This window comes from Ylistrum balloti, unplaced genomic scaffold, assembly GCF_031769215.1.
Source record: "Ylistrum balloti isolate Yb309-2 unplaced genomic scaffold, AGI_CSIRO_Ybal_v1 Utg370230, whole genome shotgun sequence".
NCBI classification, from domain to species: domain Eukaryota; kingdom Metazoa; phylum Mollusca; class Bivalvia; order Pectinida; family Pectinidae; genus Ylistrum; species Ylistrum balloti.
Genome location: NW_026782190.1, coordinates 737,793 through 755,950, shown reverse-complemented (window position 1 = coordinate 755,950; position 18,158 = coordinate 737,793). Strand labels below are relative to the sequence as shown.

Here is an 18,158-nt window from a genome sequence, read left to right as displayed (position 1 = left end):
CGTATTCTTTCTTTATTAACACTTAAGAGAACTTCCGAAAGGAATCTCCCCACGTGAAGTAACTCCAAAATGGGGAAATTAAATGTGTCGATTTTGAGATATTTAACCAAAGAAGATTTCAGAGTATTAACTTCTGTAAGTATCTATAATGTATTATTTTTATACGACATTCTTCATTGCAAATGATTCATTTCAAAGGAACTGTAGTCACTGCCAAACCGATTTGACAACACCAATGCCAATCTGTAAATGACATTTTACGACACAAATATACTGTAACAAAAACACGAACTAGACCTGTTTATTAGTGTAAGGGTAAGAGCACTCACTTATTCAGGTACTGGAGCACCGGCAAATCTTGCTGCATCATATATCTGTAGGCAAATTTGGCTATAGGGCATATGGAAACATCTTAATCACACCTGGTTGCGATTTTTATCGTAGTGAGTTTTTAGTTGAATTGGTCCCGGGAATTTTCGGTCATACTAATCTAAGCCTAGAGACATATTTTAAGCCTAGAGAAGCCTAGGGACGCCTAGGGCCTTGTTTAGTAATATATTGCTTAAAATATGTAATGTGACAAAGAAACATTCCTTTTCAATGAAGTTATAGATACATTTGATATCATATGGGTTGCCAAATCCCAAATATTCAAACATTATATGCTGTACTCTCTGGGCGCACGATGTCCGCCATATTGACACACATAAACACCAGTGTAGGTCAGGGGTCAACAATGTTTACTACAGTTCTAAAGTACATACACTTTGCACTATTAGTGTTTATTATGAATGTATTTCAGTTTGAAAAGCTAAACATTTATATAAACTAGAATCTACAATAACTTATTTGAAATTGACAATGTAATTATTTTCCTAGTACACCAATTCGTAGTTCTTATCATTCTAATCAGATTTTGTGATTTCTAAAAAAATTAATGAATTTGATTAAATATATATATAAACAGAATCTACAGTTTTATTTTCGATAATTTTTAAAAGTTATCAATCTTTTTGAAATTGACAATGTAATTATTTTCCTAGTACACCAATTTGTATAGTTATAATAATATTTTGTGATCTTTAAAACTGAAGTCATGTGATTAAGATGTAAGCAATTCATCAAGTTCATAGTTCTATCAACACCTAGACTTAATTATTATTGACTAATGTACACACAGCATTGTAAGCCTAGCCAAAACTTGCTATAAGAGTTATCTCCCTTGTATGAGATGTGGCCAGTTTTCTTGTAGAATATTCATGTTTTATTACACTTTCTTTGCATGAAACTTAATTTTTTCAATATGAAAACATTTAAAATGTTATCTAGAAATAATAAAATGATATATTAACATTCTAATTACCCCTAGGCGCTCCTAGGCTTCTCTGGGCTTAAAATATGTCTCTAGGCTTAAATTAGTATGACCCGGGAATTTTCGTCCTGAGAAGTTTCGTGCTACTATTATATAGTAGTACTATAGAATAGGTTATGTGTGTATGTTGTGTGTATAAGGTGTATATGGTTTTTAGACCTTCCAGCAGACGATGTTGTTTTAGTTAATTATTTAAGATTGTTAACATGATCAATGTGTTGTTTTGTTTTCATTACGCATTTGTGAGGAGGTTTCACCGGCTAACAACAGACGTGTACCAGTACTTGGGTAAAAACCAGTCAAATCATTGTATAAACTTCTAAAACATCAAATTTCTATTATCAACACAGCGGAGGGTGTTATAATTGGTTGTTGACACCCTATCTATCTATATCCATAGTGCTATGTAATAGTTAGTACGAAACTACCCGAGACGAAAATTCCCCTCAGATGAAAATTCTTCAGTACGAAAATTCCTGACATCGTTGAATTTCATCGTTGCCATTTTTGGTACTTTAATCCCATTACTCACATATCTTGATGACAAGACATGAAATTTCCTTGATTCTTATAAAAACTACTTATATATCACTTTCTTCCACAACACAATTCATATTCATTGTGGGTTACAAATTTTATGCATGGAAACTTGCTAAAAGAGCACATGTGGCCTGAATCTGCTTATATATAGATGAACAAGAAGCAAATAATGCCATATATATTGGATAAACTCACAATAGAGTTTATGAAATAGCGAGTTTATGTGGATACTGAAAATATGTAATACTGAAATTAAGTAAAAATTGTCTGATATTAAAAAAATATGCCAAAAACATTAATTTCATTGACTTACATGATTCGTCATCCATATTTTCAATCAGCATGAAAGAACTGTGACTGGACCACATCTGTATATTTACATTTGCTCTATATATACATATAGTCAGATTATACTATACAGCCAAATCTAACTATATGTATAGCCAGATTTTCTATTGCTCCAGTACCTGATATTATAAGAGTAAGGCTCTTACACTGAAGTATATAAGTTTAAAGGTAAGAACACTTACTTACATTAAGACTGAGACTCTTAGTATTTTCAGTCATCTATTTGTCTTTTATTGAATGCAATATACTGGTATACATTAGTAAAATTGCTTGGCATCATGGCTTTTAGGCAAGTGACATGTGAAATATCAAATTAATACCATATTACTGTGGCACAATTTATTTCTGAAAAGTAAACGAAAACTCTTGTATATATTTCCCTACAAGATGATCTTTTTTTTACTGGATTGTTATAGTTTCATTAGGTGGTTATATGAAATCATCAAATCATGATTTAGTCCTGACATCACAAAAGTGTTACTGCACATTTATCCAAAGGTACTCATGACAAAAGCTTATGGCATGATGCAACAAGCCAGTTATGTGATAAATAGGGTTTTCAAAACAATATGTAGTTCCAGAACACTGTGGTGTATTTCAATTCAAGTATACACATGTATAAATATTGTGAATAAACTTACAGATACAATGTGCTACATGTGCAATGAACTTCCATAGCAACAGACACCTATCATATACACTTCACAACTGATCATATGATTGTAATGCTTATTAAACGAGATACCTTCCTATATCATATGTTACCTGCAACAACTTTTTGCTTTGTAGTCAATTTTTGCACACCTGTACACTTCATTTTTCATGTCATATTTGTATTTAACATTTCAGGTTGAAATGGGTATGAAAAATCATGAGATTGTCCCTTCTCCTCTTGTGGCTTCCATTGCACATTTACATGCTGGTGGATGTCACAAAGTATTGAAAGAGCTTGCCAAACACAAACTGGTGTGTTATGAACATCAAGGCAAAAAAGGTTTGTCTTTAAAATATATTACAACAATTTTAAACAGTCAATAAGCATTGTAATTTACTAATTTGTGTTACTTCCTGTGTCATTTAAAGTTTCACTTCATTTACATATCAAATACCTGTCGAATATGTTTAAAAGAAATGTTATCATTCTTACTCCTTATTATATTATATGTGATTTAAGAACTAAGAAATTTGTGTAGATATTTAAAGATGTAGCCCACATTGATTAAAAACATTAATATTTTTCATTTGTTCAAAAAATAAAATCTCAAAAAGATAATATTTCAGAACGAAGATTCCTCAATTTATAAACATCGAAAATTTGAACACATTTAAATTTCAACCTGATTGGTTCAAATTAAGTATCTTACAGTTTTTAGCTCACTTCATCTGAAGGACCAGTAACCTTATGCCATGGCACTCTGTCGATGGTGCAGCATTCATCAGCATTTAATAAAAATTGCTACCCGGAACTTGTAATGAACAACTGAACAGATTTTGACTGAATTTGGTCAGAAGCATCCTTGGGGAAAGTGGAACAAAGTTTTTATATATGTGGGTTCTCAACCCCAAGGGGCCTGAAGGGAAGATCTCGGAGCTGAAAAGATGAAATTTCAGAAGTCCTTTAAAATCTCACTCCTGTTGTAGGAATGAATGGATATTGCCCAAATTTGGTCTGAAGCATTTCTCGGATGTAGGGTAATTAATTTTGTATAAATGATAGATCTCAGTCTCTTGGGGCGAGAGTGGTAGGGCCCAATAGGGAAAATACAGCAAATTCTTCAAAATCCTTCTTCTTCTGTAGAAGTTTCAGAGTTTTGTTCTAATTTGGTCTGAAGCATACTTGGGTAAAGTGGATCCAATAGGGAAATTTTTTCATAAGTTTTTCGGCATATTGCAAATTCTTTATTAAATGACTAGAAAACTGAATCAGTAAAATGAGTGATACAGGTCCCTTGGGCATCTTGTCTTCGTGTATGACATGTCATGTTGTACTTATTTTAAAATTCTTTTTAAAACAATGATACCCATGGTCATATTTAATATGTATTGTATTCATAACTACTATTTATTTGACTGTTTTTAGAGAATGGCTACAGATTGACCAATAGTGGCTATGACTACCTGGCACTGAAAGCCTTAACAAGTCGTGGAATCATCCATTCTGTTGGCAACCAGATTGGCGTTGGAAAGGAGTCTGGTAATTTGTTTTGTGAATTTCTGTTTCTTATCTATAGGGATATGCTTCTATCAGCAGGTTTGAGAAAATGTATTTTAACATGATGATTATTTTACATTCTTAAACAGCCACAGAACCAGTAATGACATTTTCAACCAAAATTAACTAATTTATGAGTAAGAGCATGATGAAATATATTTAATTTTGTGGATAACTAATAAGTGTTCTTTTCTGGATGGCAAATCTTAAAATTTATTGCTCTTTTATTCCAGTGTATCATTTCATTGTTAAAGAGATAAACTTTGAGCTCCGCTCATTCATACTTGGGAAGAGTGGACATGTCATTGACTTTTTCCCTAAGATTGGTGAACTGTTTTTTTTTCTAGTTTTCATTGATGTCTTCTTAAAGTTGAATTATTAATGAGATATTATGGTACATATAAACCTTGGTAGGAATTATTCTAAAACTGTTATAGATTGATGTGTTTTTCTTATAGATCTCTACATTGTGGCTGATGAGGAGGATCACCAATATGCCATGAAATTACACAGGTAGGATTAAATTTAGTAAAAATCATGATTTGTGTGACTGCAAATAGTCTACCTCTTCATCTTGACTATATTTGGTTTGGAGCATCTTTAGGTGAAGAAGAACCTGTTTTGAAAAAAGGTTAGGCCCTACTTCTGTGGGTAAGACAGAATTTATAAGGTTCACCCTGGTGAGTCAGTTTGTTGCATTTGAAAAGTAGGTCACTCTAAGTGAGGAACATTACACCCTTTAGCTTACATCAAAGAAAAGGTTTGTCTGGGCTCTTTTTTCCACACTACTAGTCACAGGGAACTTTATACTTGGGATATGGGTTCATCATGGTAAAACAGTATTTTGCATATCTAAAGTAGATCACTTTAACCTACATTTTGACCTTTAATGTACATCTCCAAATCCTATCTCTTACAGTACTAATCACAGAAACTTCATGCTATAGATGTGGGTTTACCCGAAAGTGACATTTTGTTGTATATGAAAAGTAGGTCACTGACAGTGACGAGCGCTTTGGCCTTTGGGCTATATCACAGAAAAGGTTTGTCTGGACCCTATTTGTAAAGGAGTTATTGTTCATTGGTTTTTTTCATATTACTTTTCTACTTTTTTGTATGAAATTGTGCTTGCTTTAATGGTCTGTGATTTTACAATTATGGGAAGAGTAGTTTCCCTTTGTTTTATTTCTTTGACATGAGTTGGACACATGTTGTTCCACCCTGCAGTCTCTTGTTACCAAAGAGAGGTTACCAAGACACAATTGTGGAAATATCAGTTTGACTATGTTTTCCAGTTGAATATGTGTTATGGATAATGAAAAATGTTGATAGCCAGACCCAAAAAAGGGAAAAATCTTTATATGATATAACATTAATGTAATTTAGGGAAGAAAGTTTTGCTATGATTATTGATACATTTAGGTCAGCAATGATTGTGAAATAATTATGAAGTAATTTTCATTTTGAAAATTGTCACTGATTTATAATGGATGCAGGGAAATATTTTCAGTGCACAAAAGTTTAGAATTAGACAGTGTAAAGAAGAATCATCAAAGGAGCACACATTCCAAACATCTTAAGAACTGAATTAGGTTTACAGACATAGATACATATTATGCTGTACATTCATATTGACAATTTCTGTTGATAGGTTGGGACGTACATCATTTCGACAGTTAAAAAACAAGAGGGATTATCACAAGCACAGGAAGAATGCCTCCTGGCTCTACCTGTCCAGGTTGGCTGCCATGAAGGAGTTTGCTTACATGAAGGTAAATCATTCATACCTATGTCTTTAAATTTAAAAATTATTTGTTTCACCACTGTACTGGAATCAGTTATATATATATATAAGTCAATAATTCTTGTAAGTTTAGATGATGGAACACTTTGGCCATAATACAAGGTGGAAACCCCCTTCATGTGGTGATTCCTATTTATTTTATTGTTAGAGAACCAGGCTGTCTATACTGGCTACCAGCCCAGTAGTTAAGTAAAGAATTTCTCCATTAAATTCCTTATCTCCCCTAGTTTGAAACTTAGAATCTTGAATCAGACATGTCTAAGAGACCCAAGGTATACAGCTTAATTTTACTTATGATTTTAATATTCTAGAGTCAGGGTGCAGTCTACAGTCATGATGAAGGATAGTGCAGTGTTCACCCTACTATCTTACTTCCTGTATAAATTACATTACCAATATTTTGGTGTGTATTAAGTATGAGTTCAAGACCAGCAGCATTATGTACTCGGTGACCATAAGTGTCGAATACTATTTATGAATGAAAGAAATATACAGGGAACAGGTGAAGTCTACTGTTAAGCTGATACTACTAGAAAATTAAGCTATTATGATATGTTATAAACTGTGTTAGCATTGACATATTCAGGCCCTGTATGACAGAAAGTTTCCCGTTCCCAAACCAGAAGACTTCAACCGCCACACTGTCATCATGGAGTTGCTGAGTGGACATCCATTGTAAGTGTTGTCTATTATCATTAGCTCATTTGCCTGAAAGGCAAGTGAACATATGTTGTGGTATGACATCCATGATCTGTCAAGCATTAATTTTTCCTGTCAAGCAACTTCTTCTCAACCACAAAAAGGTCAAGGGTCCTGTATTGGCCCTGTTGCATCCTGGGATAAGCAGCTACCAAGTTTGTTCAGATGATCGACCTTGATCTGCATAAGTAACTTAACAGTTCTTCTTTTGAAAAAGTAATAGACAATGTCTTCTGTATAAACTTCAGAAAGGAGAGCAATTCAGGCACCTTGTACCTCTAATTTCAATACACTAACTTATTATAAATAATTTTTCTCATAATTGTTAAATTATTGATCAAATTCAATCACGTTTTCAACTGAATGATCAACTGAAAGTTTCCATGTACTTAAGTTGTCTCACCAGTAAATACTTTGTCCCTACAGGTGCCTGGTACATGTGTTTGTCTTACCTGCTAATACCTTGTCCCTACAGGTGCCTGGTAGATAAGTTGTCTCACCAGTAATTACTTCTCTCTACAGGCGCCTTGTAGATATCGTCTATCATGTGAATATTAGTCTCTGTAGGTGTCAGGTAAAAAGGTTGTCTCCTTTGTAAATATGTTTCTACAGTTGCTAGGTACATAGTTGTCTCACCTGTAATTTATACTATATCATTGTAGGTGCCAGGTACGCGAGTTGTCAGACCCGGCTCAGGTGTACAATGACTGTATGGAACTGATTGTCAGACTGGGAAACTGTGGGGTCATACATGGTGACTTCAACGAGTTTAATCTGATGGTGGACGATAATGGATCAGTGACAATGTATGATTTCCCACAGATGATCTCAACCTCCCACTTCAATGCAGAGTGGTGAGTATGAACAGAGCAAGCTTTTTTCAAATTGATATTGTGTTAGTTGACAATATCAAGTCTACCAATGTTTCCATTATTTTATTGCATTCTTCAAAAAAGTAATAGATGAATCACATCTTTCAATATATTGTGCCGAATTTATAGCTGTTCAAGTTTTTGTTTTATTGAGAAAAATGAACTACAAGGATGACATTCTGTCCTGCACTTAGTCAGTGATATCTAGCGAGATTTATGATTCACAAGATAGAGTAATACTTAATTATTCGGATAAATTCTGGTGCAGGACTTCCTAATAAAGTTTGCAACAAGATAATTGAAAAGTAACAAAGTGTAAATATTTATATTATATTTTCACAGGTACTTCAACAGGGATGTACGTTGCATACGTGAATTCTTTGCCAGGCGTTTTCACTATGAAAGTGAACTTTACCCCAAGTTTTCAGACCTAAGGTACTTATATCTGATATATATATATATACCTAGTCTACAATATATAAACTACAATTAATTCATTGTGTTGACTGATGTTATTATCCCTACTCCTTAATCTAAACTACTTTAATTGTTTATTATTCATTTTTTTAACATTTTTAAAGCTTAAGAAAAATAAAGAACATTAGATTAAAGTTGAATATTAATATATAAATACATTTCCTTAAAGATTTATAGATAGGTCTTCTGATTATTAAGTGGCATCAGAACTGGTATTTAAAGATTTTAAGTCTGAGATATAACATTATTGCAGACGTGATGATAATCTAGATGTTGAGGTGTCTGCCAGTGGTTTTACTAAAGAAATGTCCAGCACATTTGATGAGGTATGTATATAAATTGGAATTGGAATCAAACACAATATAGCGGATAACAGAATTTGTTGTAATACAAACTTAATATGAAGTATTTTACAATATTGGGTGTAAAGTATGATAAATAAAATAATTTTTATGTTGCTTGTGTTGTAGTCACTAAGCAAGACAGGCATTACTTTTCTGGTGGTGTTGAAGATGGCTCCAGATTGTTGTGTTAAATACAAGTGCTGTCAGTTGTGGTTTTATATATAAGAAAGAGCATCTCCATACCTTTTTTCATTGAAGACTTTAACATACTGTTGACAATTAATTCTACATTAATTAATTGTGTCAAATAAAAGTCTAGCAGTTAGCTCCACATTGAGCTTAATTTCTCTCAAAGTACATAAGCTATCATAACGAAACACACAATATACTTAACCTATAAATAACCGTCCAAACACATATTTGAGATTCAGAATTAATTTGTTTACTAATTGGACCATGTTGAAGTTTTACATTTTACTCGATTTTGAGCTTATATCTCTCTAGAATTTTCTAAGCTGTTATAACTAAACCTGGAAAATATCTATATTGATGTCTGATCATACCAACACACATTTGAGATTATGATTTGCACCCACAGGTTACTGTTTTAAAATTGGACTTTGTAGATTAATTTCTGGTAGGCCATGTTGAAGTTTCTTTAGCTTTGTGTTAAGTTTTATTTTTAAAGTATTTCAACTGTTATAATCAGACCTAGAATATACTTACATCTATATATGACCATCCCAACACATACTTCAGATCCTGAATTTAACTACAGTTTACTGTTAATTGGATTTGTTGGTTAAATGTGTCATGATTAAGTTTTCCAATTAGCTCTACAATGAGGGTTATTTCTATGTATGTGATGGTTTAATCTGTATGATATTGAGAAGTGGAGAAAATATACACAGTAATTACAGATTATACTGAATATGTCTGGTTTTATAAAACCTGAACCAAATTACTTATGCATTTTAATTGAGTTTGCCTTCCTATTTAGGCTGCTGAGGAGCTAAACATCCTGAAAGGACCAGAGTCTTCAGAGAAGGAAGTAGATGAAGATGATGAAACAGAAATAAAGGATGAGGAAGATGAGTGTGAGGAAGATGAAGTTGATGATGAGGAAGAAGATGACCTGGAAGCAGAACCTCCACAGGATGTGACAGAATCTTTTACTGAAAATATAGCAAATAAGGATTCTGGGGCGTGTGGGAACTGTGATGAAGAACGTCTAACAGATTCGAAGTCTGAGACAAAAGATGAACTTTTGTCAGATAGCGAAGTAAATGATAGATTATCAGATGAAGTCTTGAGTGAAGAGGAAAACGAAGCATTAGAGGACTTAAGTCATTCTAACAGAGCCTACAAACCTTTTAGAAATGAGGAAAGTATGGAACACACTAACTTCCACTTGTCCAACACAAGACAGCGGAGTTCCCTCAGTATGTCCAGTAATACCTCCACAATGGATCCTCAGATTGTCAAAGAGAAGATGAAGAGACAACTTAAGCAGAAGCATGAGAAGTTACAGGCCCGGCGTATCAGGAAGAAGGGGGAAGCCGCCATTGTGACACGATCAAAACGCAACACTAAACATGACATCAAAGACAGTCTCTCTGCTCAATGGTTTTAGATATATGTAATGGGAGCAAACAAGCAGTAATATTACATGTCATGTATTAAAAGTTATTAGAATATCATTACAAGAGATCCCAGAGGGATCTTACCACCCTTTATTGTTTGATCTTTATATGTTCTTTAAAAGTTTAATCCTTTCCTTTATCTAATTTCCTCTATCAAATCCAAGATGGTTGCCTATCAAGTCATTTTGTTAGTTCTGGTCAGTTCCAAAATCAAAAGGTCACGTCTAGGGAATAAGACTAAGATATGTGTGAATTTGAGAAAGATCCGTCCAGTACATCTGAAGAAATTTCCATAACAAACTTTCATTGTTAAAATCCAAAATGACCTTCACTGATTATGGGGTGATGAGCCAAAGCTCATTGAAAATTGCTGCCATTTCCCAATGTTGTTACTGCTTCTTTGACTGAACAGAAAGTAGTACATATAGTAAGACAGGCTTTTCAAAATTAAGTTGTATTTAAGTCAATATTACTTTTTAAACCAAGCCCATTCCAGGACAGTCCTGTTCAGTAGCCATCTTTTTAAAAAATTTATCACTTGAATTTACTTTCTGGTTTTCACTTATAAAAAGAAGGTGAGGACAAGCTCATATACCCACAACCTGCATTTTTAGCTCACCTGGTTTGAAGGACTGGTATTGCTTCAAGACATAAAGGACTTGGGGAAATTTTACCTAATTTGTTCAGAAGCGTTCTTAGAGAAAGGGGAACAAACTTTGTATAAATGGTCTTCTGGGTGCGACCCAAAAAGGGATTGGATTTTGTCAAAATTTGGTTTGAAGCATCTTTTGGTGTAATATATGAATACTTGGATTCTGTCCTGACTTGGTCTGAAGCATCCTTGGGTGATGGAAAAACAATTTTGTAGAAATGATTGGTCTTGGCCCTGTGAGGTTGACCCAATTCTGGAAATAGAGTGAACTCTGTAAAATCCTACTTCGTCTGTGGGAATGCCAGGATTATTTTCCAATTTGATCTGAAGCACCCTTGTGTGAAGGGGAAGCAATTTTGCATGGGCGGTGGATGTAGGCCCTTTTGGATGAGGTCTAATATGTTAAAAAGAGCAAATATCTAAAATTTGTGTTCTTGACTCTTCTACACCAGCTGCTTATCTTTGTCTTTTCTTGCAACAAAACCAACATGGACAACTTTCCACCATGATGCATGATAAATGTGATTTCAATTTCTCTATCTTGAATTTCCCATTTCGGGATAGCGACATCCCAGCATCCTCAACCTATGGTATTTACATGTACCTATATATTCAAAATCCTGTTCCCATTATCACAATTTACATGGAAGAAGCTATCAATTGAAGAATAAACTCACAACACAGTGTTTCAAAATATACAGGTAGATGAAACTTATGGGAAAGTTTTACATTTGTTTTAGTAATCTCATTGAGAAATATTATATTTCCTTGTGCAATAAGAAGCTGGGCATGTTTGATGCTTGTTAGTTTGCCTGCTGGCTTCTTTATTGTATACCTTGTTCTCATTTGAGAACCTGACATTACTTACTTGGATTGACCAAGGTTTACATGGCGAGTGTTGTCAATGAGGCAGAGGACTTACTCTCTATGTACTTTTTCTGGAGCCTGTATAAATCTTTCTTTTATTTTGTATATATTTTGCACTAGTTATATTGAGTGAGTTTGGATTACGATCGTTGACATGTTGGTATTACCTTGTTTTCTGTAGGCATGCCTGGATTCTGTCACTGTTTAGTCTGAATCATCCCTGGGCGAAGGGAAATCAAATTTGTAGAAACTGTAGATCTGGGCTTTCTGAGGATGGAGGGGTGATGCCCAATGTGTAAATGGAGAAAGGTTTTAAATTGCTGATTCTTCTGTAGGATTGCCTGTATTCTCTTCCAATTCGGTCAAAAGCATGCTCAGGTCAAATGAAGATTTAAGATTAAATTAAATTAAGAAGATTTAGTTTAGTTGAAGCAATTTCAGCAAACTCAACCAGTTGAATGATATTAGGTCTCATGAACCTCTTGACTTTAACTAAGCTGTTGATCACCAAAATGTAATTAGTTTTACACCTTGATGGGTTGATGCTATATTATAAATACAATTTAAACCTGTCCAATGGTCTCTGGTATAGGTTTTCACAGAGAGCTGCTGTGGTTAGTCAGTCTACTTTGTCCCAACTGAAATTTAAACCCATGTCACATTCACAATTCAGCCACAGCAGCCATATTGAAAAAACTTGTACATGTGTCTACTGGTGATTGTTCTGAACAGAAAAATGACTTTCAGTAAATGATTGTTGTTTGTTCTACAAAATGCACTAACTGACCTTTAGACTACAAACTAAATACTGGTATGTCAAAATAAATTTGTTATAAGCAACATACGATGATGACAGTCAGGAAAAGTATTGTTGCTTTATACCCTTCAGTAACACCTATCTGTAACCCTGTTCTGTTCATAGATCTTGATTTAAAAAGAAATGACACAAAGGTCTGACATCAGCACTTGTTCCATAAGAGACTCTCGCGTATAAAAACAAGAGATCCCGGAAGGATCTTGGTAACAACCATTGTTTGATCTTTATTTGCTCTTTGAAAGTTGGATCTTTACCCTTCATTTCTCTTCTCAGTTTTTGCTATTATTGATAAGACTTTTGAACATTCCTTTGCAGAAGTTGCAATGATAATCCAAAATAGCCGCCTGGAAAGCCATTGGATTTGATCAGTCCCAAAATCAAGTGGACACAAGGAGAGACCAAAGGGATCATGCAGATGAAAATTTGAGAGATATCCATTCAGTGCTTCTTAAGAAATAGGGATAACAATCTTTATTAGGTGAAATCTAAGATGGATGCCTGTTGGCCATTTTGTTTTACTGATCGGTCCAAAACTCAACCAGACACATGGGACCAAGAGGAAACTATACATGAAATTTGAGAAAGATCTATACAGTACTTCTTAAGAAATAGTGATAAATTTCGAAGTCAAAATCCAAGATGGCTGCTTGTGGGCCATTTCGGTTTTTTTTTGTTTGTGGTTTTTGTGACCAGTACCAAAGTCAAACAGGCACAACTATGGATCAAAGGAAACATACATAGGAAATTTTGGAAAGATCTATGCTGTAGTTCTCAAGAAATAGTGATAACAAACTTTCAAAGTCAAAGTCCAACATGGCCACCTTTCTGCCATTTTATTTTTCTGATAAGACCCAAAATCAAATGGGCACAAATAGGACCCAAGGAGAACCTATATATAAAATTTAAGAAAGATCCATTCAGTACTTCTCAAGAATATGGATAACAAAAATTGGACAGACCAAAGACACAGGGCGATTTGAAAAGCTGAAGAAATTATTGGGTTTCTTATCATTTCAACAGCTCAACAAAGGCAGAAACAAAGAGTCTTTGCCAGAAATTTACATGCCTGATTAATATGAATCGGACAAAAATAAATATAAGCTGATAACAGAACAGAAATGGAATTATTTGATACCTTTGCTTGTTATGCATATTGAAAACTGACAACTTATTGAAAATGACACAAATTTGAAGCTTGCTGAAAAATGGTAAATTTAAGAGTGTCAAAACAATCAGGTATATTCATCATATTAGCATCAAAACTGAACACACACATCTATTGACAAGTAGATCTCTTGCTAGTTTATGTTGAAAAGAGTTTGCAAAATTTACATTCAAGATTCTCCATATCTTGTGATAGATTGGTTTAAATTCAGTTTAATTGCAATCTCGAATATTTGGTTGATTTCGCCATCAATAAGAACTTGTCAAAAATTCACAAACAGAAACACTCCTTTTGTGCCCCATAAATATGACAACTTTTGTTCAGCATATTGCTAAGAATTCATAATAACGCTTAAACTATTTAATAATCATCTGTCTATTGCCACTTGGAATCTTGTTAAGAAAACTTTAAACATTTTGCAGTGTGATCGATGCCAGCAATGTCAATTAGGGGAGCTATCTGATAAATTTAAGCTAAAATTCAGAAATTTTGTGCGAGCTTCAATTCATCCTCGATACTCAAGGGGCTACGATTACCTTTGCTCTTTGCACCCCTGAAACATGTAATGGCTTTAAGTTGGGAGTGGCTATTTTTGTAATCTTTAACAGGAGCATATCAGCCTGGAACCAATCAAATTACTTCGCTTGTGCCTTCAATTTCCCATGTTATGTACCAGGGTGCAGAGAGCTAAAGTGATTGTAACCCCTGGAGTATCAAGGATGGCTCCAATTATGACTTTAAATATATATTTGTGTTACTTTCACATTGATGACTAAATCTAGACTACAAACAACAGAATACTGAACTCTATCAACACTTCTGGAATATTTTATTTTCACAACTAAAAAAATGTACAACAAATTCAGTTAAATACACAATATGTCTATTTTCCACATAGCGTAGATCTTTATGACTTGAATATTATCTCCTATATCATACACAGAACAAAACATTTACCTTGCAATAGAAATACTGTATAATCTAGAAGATGCATATACTTATCACATTCCCTGTTAACAATAGAATATGTTTTATTATAAATGGTTGTTTCATTACAAGTAATTCATTTTACCTTGTCCATGTAACAGACTTTTACTGGGGTATATGTACAAATTAACCAAACACACTGATCTGGTGTGGTGAAGTGATGGATGATATCTATCAACCACATACCTGTGGTTGATTGATGAAGGGGTGCAGCATCACAGATCTTTGCTTATATGAAATATATAGAACCATATCTGAAATATTCTTCATACCTCGAGTAAAACCCCTTTAAATTCAAGCAATTTTCTATCAGATCATTATGTTTTAAGATGAACAGTTCTCAAAGGAGATCAATGTACTAAGGATATTGGTTAATTGTATTTTATTTTTTTTGGTTCAGCATTTAACGATAATTCTGACATAAGCAAATGTAAATGTATTGCGATAACAAGTTATGAAAGTTATGTTCAAAATTTACCAGAAAAACTCTGTTTTTTATCATTTTTTTTCAACAAATCAGACCTGTATAACCTTGAAATGATGTCACTTCTTTGAGAAAACTCCAAGGAATGTACCTACTGGCAAATTATTAGTCCCCTTGGTCATCTGAAACTTCAGGAGATTCTTAAAGGACTTTGATATACTTAAACCTAGTGACCTAGAAATAGGCCAGTGCCCTTCATTATTCAAATGAGGGAACTTTATAGCACTTAATCCATAGGTACATATTAGCAAAATATCAGGACTGGGAGTTTTATAGATTAAGGTCATTTACATGATAAAATTTACAAAACAAGAAATTTATTCTATCGCTGATTATCTCCTGGCCAAATATTGCATCAAGTTGCTTTAGTTTCCTAGATTTTTTTTTTTCAAAATACCAGAATTACCACAAGATCACTGACACTTTGAGCTATGCAAGGTAAAATAATTGGTTTTAGAGAACATGACTTGTCTTGTTATTTGAAGTACTTATACACCGATAGACTGATCATCTGCTGCATGGTAATACTTGCAAACATATATTAGTCACATTGTTAAACTGCAAATCCGGGTTTGTTTCGAGTATTTTTTAAAATGAGGTCTGACCAGATACTACAGAATGCAGGTCAACGATTCAGTTATAAGTTAATGCTTTTCTTAACGAAGTATATTTTCAATATTGCTTTTACAAAATACTATTTCTGTATCTAGTATTTAAACCTTTTTTCTGTGGGAAATATTTAAGATTTTCTTAATTTTGTTTTCAATTAAAATCTGTTTAAAAAAACTTCGACACAAAATTGTCTGCTAAGTAATTAAAACTCTTTTCCTTGGCAATAATGTACTCTTTCAACAAATGCAAATTGAAATTCTGATTTGAATTTGTTGAGGAATGATATCCTTTATCAATTAGTCCAGTCCCAATGTCCAACACTGTGTAGTGGTCAAGTTTGACAGCTCAGAATCAATGATGTAGAAATAAATGTTGGTGTGTAATGATCCATTCTCGGTATGATATATTGCTGATCAACTCATGATGTCACACGTGGAAGGAATATACAGCAGGCTCTAGATTTTTTTAGTAATTCTTGACAGGGACAATTTCTGTTGGATAAATCTTTATTGTGCCAAGTGATTGATTTTTGTATAAATTAGAAAATGAAGAAAGACTGGTATATATACAGTGTCTGTATCAATTGTCCTTTTTATTTCCACCACCCACTTCTGTGGTAGTAGGATGTCCATTAGGTATATCAGCTTTTCCATTTGAAAACATTTCTGCAAACTTGCAAGAACCATTCGTCACCTGTAGAAGTAAAATAATCAAGTGTTGTAACATCAACAGAATAAGTATGCTATACAAGATGGACGAGCAACTTGTTGTTATAGACCCATTATCATACATGAGTCTCGAGTCACTTTTATTGATCCTCTCATCCCTATCAGTATGTATTAACTCTTCAAATCCAAAACTAATTACTTCAAATATAATTTCTTTCCGTATACCACACCACTCTGAAACTGTTCTACCAGGGATCACAGTAATCCCTTCTGGTATTCCTTCTTGGGACTCATTTATATCGGACGTTTGACAACGTCCTCCGACGGGATTGATGCTACCAGTCAAAACAGCTTAGGACAAATACACCGCACATTCTTAACCCTATCTATTTCATATTATTGTTATTTACAATTCGATATCCTTTCAATTTCCACCAATTCTATCAAACAGCCTGTGCATGCCGTTGTATAAACACCAGCTTGATGGACATAACGTAATTGCAGTGTAATATTATGAAATCGATCATTCTTTGAGGTCCGCAGTAACATTACACGTTACCTGTTCGTCAGATTTTGTTGAATCGCCATCTGTTTTAGGAGGACTGGAAGAAGCCGGGGATTCTTTGAACCATGGAAGAAATTTGGATACGTATGGTCGGATAAATTTGTTAAAAACCCACAGAACAAATGGAATCACGATGCAGGAAACACAGACCATTTTGTTGCGATAAAGTGATGACAGAGATCAGCTGACAGGAAGTGGGAAAATCCACGTATTACCACAGTTTCGTATAAAAATCAAAAGTACTCGATAAATGTGTCATTCTCTTCTAGATATGACCATTGCCATTCCGAAACCCGTGTATTTTGAATTTCGAAGGAGCTTGAACAAAGTTTTAATATCCATTGAACATCTACATGTTGCGATGGATGTATGCTAAAGGGTTGTGTTTAAAATATTGACAACCCGTTTGTTTATATATTACGTTAATCGCTAAGGCCGCTTACATTTAACCCGGTTGAAACGGTCTAGAGAGAACGAAATTATCCCATGATGAAACGATGTTCTAGCAGAGATGTCTCCGGTAACGCTAACTTCTTATATGGTAGTCCAAAGAGGACAAAAGTAACTGATTATGGATATCCATAAATCATTTTTGAATATTTATGATTCGATTTATGGTATCTATATTTATGGATATCAATTATACATTTATGGAGATGAACAAGTGATTTACGGATATTCAAAATTGATTAATGGATGTCCATAATTACCCTTTGCATTTAATATCCCAAAGTTAATTAAATGAATGAATCCATAAATCGCCCCCTCCTATGTACCAGTCTTATTAACTGATATACATGTTATGAAACAAGTTCTGATACACGACAGGTGTTAAAACTAATTAATGGATAAATATATCTTACAGGAAAGAGCATATTGTGCATCCTCTGAGATATAGGGAAATTCCCTCTAGCCGTGCACAATTAAAATCTGCCACACCCCACTTCTTAATGTGTTCGCCCCGAACGTCCCATCAACCCAGGTTCTAACATTCTATCATTACAAGAAGGGCCATGGGCACCATTTGTTA

The 18,158-nt window shown here is 34.0% G+C and overlaps 1 protein-coding gene and 1 long non-coding RNA gene across 2 annotated transcripts; one reads left to right on the top strand and one right to left on the bottom strand.

The window, feature by feature from the left end:
• The first annotated feature begins 49 nt into the window (after positions 1 to 49).
• LOC132551984 (serine/threonine-protein kinase RIO2-like) lies at positions 50 to 10,401 on the top strand. The gene is made up of 10 exons (XM_060216129.1): positions 50 to 135; positions 3,110 to 3,254; positions 4,341 to 4,454; positions 4,931 to 4,985; positions 6,124 to 6,244; positions 6,863 to 6,951; positions 7,638 to 7,829; positions 8,190 to 8,282; positions 8,578 to 8,650; positions 9,669 to 10,401. Exons 1-10 carry the CDS (start codon positions 70 to 72, stop codon positions 10,299 to 10,301), a joined length of 1,581 nt encoding a protein of 526 aa, XP_060072112.1. The 5' UTR covers positions 50 to 69; the 3' UTR covers positions 10,302 to 10,401.
• Positions 10,402 to 14,624: 4,223 nt separating this feature from the next.
• On the bottom strand, positions 14,625 to 17,308 carry LOC132551975 (uncharacterized). Its single transcript, XR_009554313.1, has 2 exons — positions 17,123 to 17,308; positions 14,625 to 16,588 (listed from the first exon to the last, which is right to left on the bottom strand). It is a non-coding gene; the product is annotated as an uncharacterized LOC132551975 (long non-coding RNA).
• Positions 17,309 to 18,158: the final 850 nt, after the last annotated feature.